This window comes from Octopus bimaculoides, unplaced genomic scaffold (genome assembly GCF_001194135.2).
Source record: "Octopus bimaculoides isolate UCB-OBI-ISO-001 unplaced genomic scaffold, ASM119413v2 Scaffold_200372, whole genome shotgun sequence".
Taxonomy (NCBI): Eukaryota; Metazoa; Mollusca; class Cephalopoda; order Octopoda; family Octopodidae; genus Octopus; species Octopus bimaculoides.
The window spans coordinates 1-1,293 of record NW_026420043.1 but is presented as its reverse complement, the minus strand read 5'-3'; the positions used below and the strand labels follow the sequence as shown (position 1 = coordinate 1,293).

At 37.8% G+C, this 1,293-nt stretch overlaps 1 protein-coding gene across 1 annotated transcript; it reads left to right on the top strand.

Annotated features, from left to right (window-relative positions):
* Nucleotides 1–264: 264 nt before the first annotated feature.
* Nucleotides 265–834, top strand: LOC106882287 (histone H2B, gonadal). Its single transcript, XM_014932905.2, has one exon. It carries the CDS (start codon nt 278–280, stop codon nt 647–649), a length of 372 nt encoding a protein of 123 aa, XP_014788391.1. The 5' UTR covers nt 265–277; the 3' UTR covers nt 650–834.
* Nucleotides 835–1,293: the final 459 nt, after the last annotated feature.

Below are 1,293 nucleotides of genomic sequence, written 5' to 3'. Positions count from 1 at the left end.
TCTGAAGCACAGAAATGTAACACCTTTCACTTTAACATGAACATAGAGACTGAATATAAAAAAAAAGATCTACCATTATATACTCCAGTAAGAGGCTCCAAATGATAGGTAAATTTTGTATGATGAGATCATGTGATTTAGAAAGCCTTCAATTTCCACCAATGAAATTGAAGGGCTAAAATGTTGTGAGACATTGTGCTGGTGAGCCTACCTGCCAACTATAAATAGAATTGCTTCTCGTTGTTCCATTAACAGTTGATTCTGACTACCAATAAGTATGCCGCCTGCTGCAGCACCATCGAAGGGAGCAAAGAAGGCAGCTAAGGCTAAGCCTGCGCGTTCCGGAGATAAGAAAAAGAAGAGGAAGAGAAAGGAAAGCTATTCCATCTACATCTACAAAGTGTTGAAACAGGTTCACCCCGACACTGGAGTTTCCAGCAAAGCCATGTCTATCATGAACAGTTTTGTGAACGATTTGTTCGAAAGAATAGCTTCTGAGTCCAGCCGTTTGGCTCACTACAACAAGCGTTCGACCATCAGTAGCCGTGAAGTACAGACTGCTGTCCGTCTTCTCCTTCCTGGTGAATTAGCCAAACACGCTGTCTCTGAAGGTACCAAGGCTGTCACCAAGTACACCAGCAGCAAGTAGAGATCTACTACTTGCAAGTAGCTCTACTTGCTACAGAACGGCCCTTTTAAGGGCTAGCAAAATTTGTGTAAAGTTATCTCTCCAATTGATAAGTGCTATTGTGTTCTTATTTGCTAGGTTGACTTCTCATCCTATTTATTGTTCATGATAAAATAAATGCTTGGCAGTTTCAGTTGCATACAGTCTGAATTATCTTTGTCCTTCCTTACAGGTTTTACTTCTCGTAGAAAAGGCTCCGAAAGGTACCAAACAGATCTTAAATTTTTTTTTCCAACTATTTAAAGTATTTCAAATTGACATGTTTCATGACGAAACAATAAGGATATGCTTTTAAGAGATGTAGCTTCTTTTTTTTTTCATCGAGTCAAACGCTTTAGTTTAACCGTTTAAACCATGGGGGGAATTATAGAAAAAAATTTTGGTTAATGTTAACTTCACCAAAGCAAAACAAAAAAACAAGTGTAATAGGTGTAAAAAAAACTATTTAACGAAAACAATTCTGTACCAACGAACCGGGAGGTGGGGAGAGGACTTTCGGAAAATTCACTAGGTACGATTTTTTCCCGCATAACTTTTAGGAAAATGAATATCTTGATGAAATTTTATACAAATACCTTTGAAACGGCATAGATTACGATTATAAA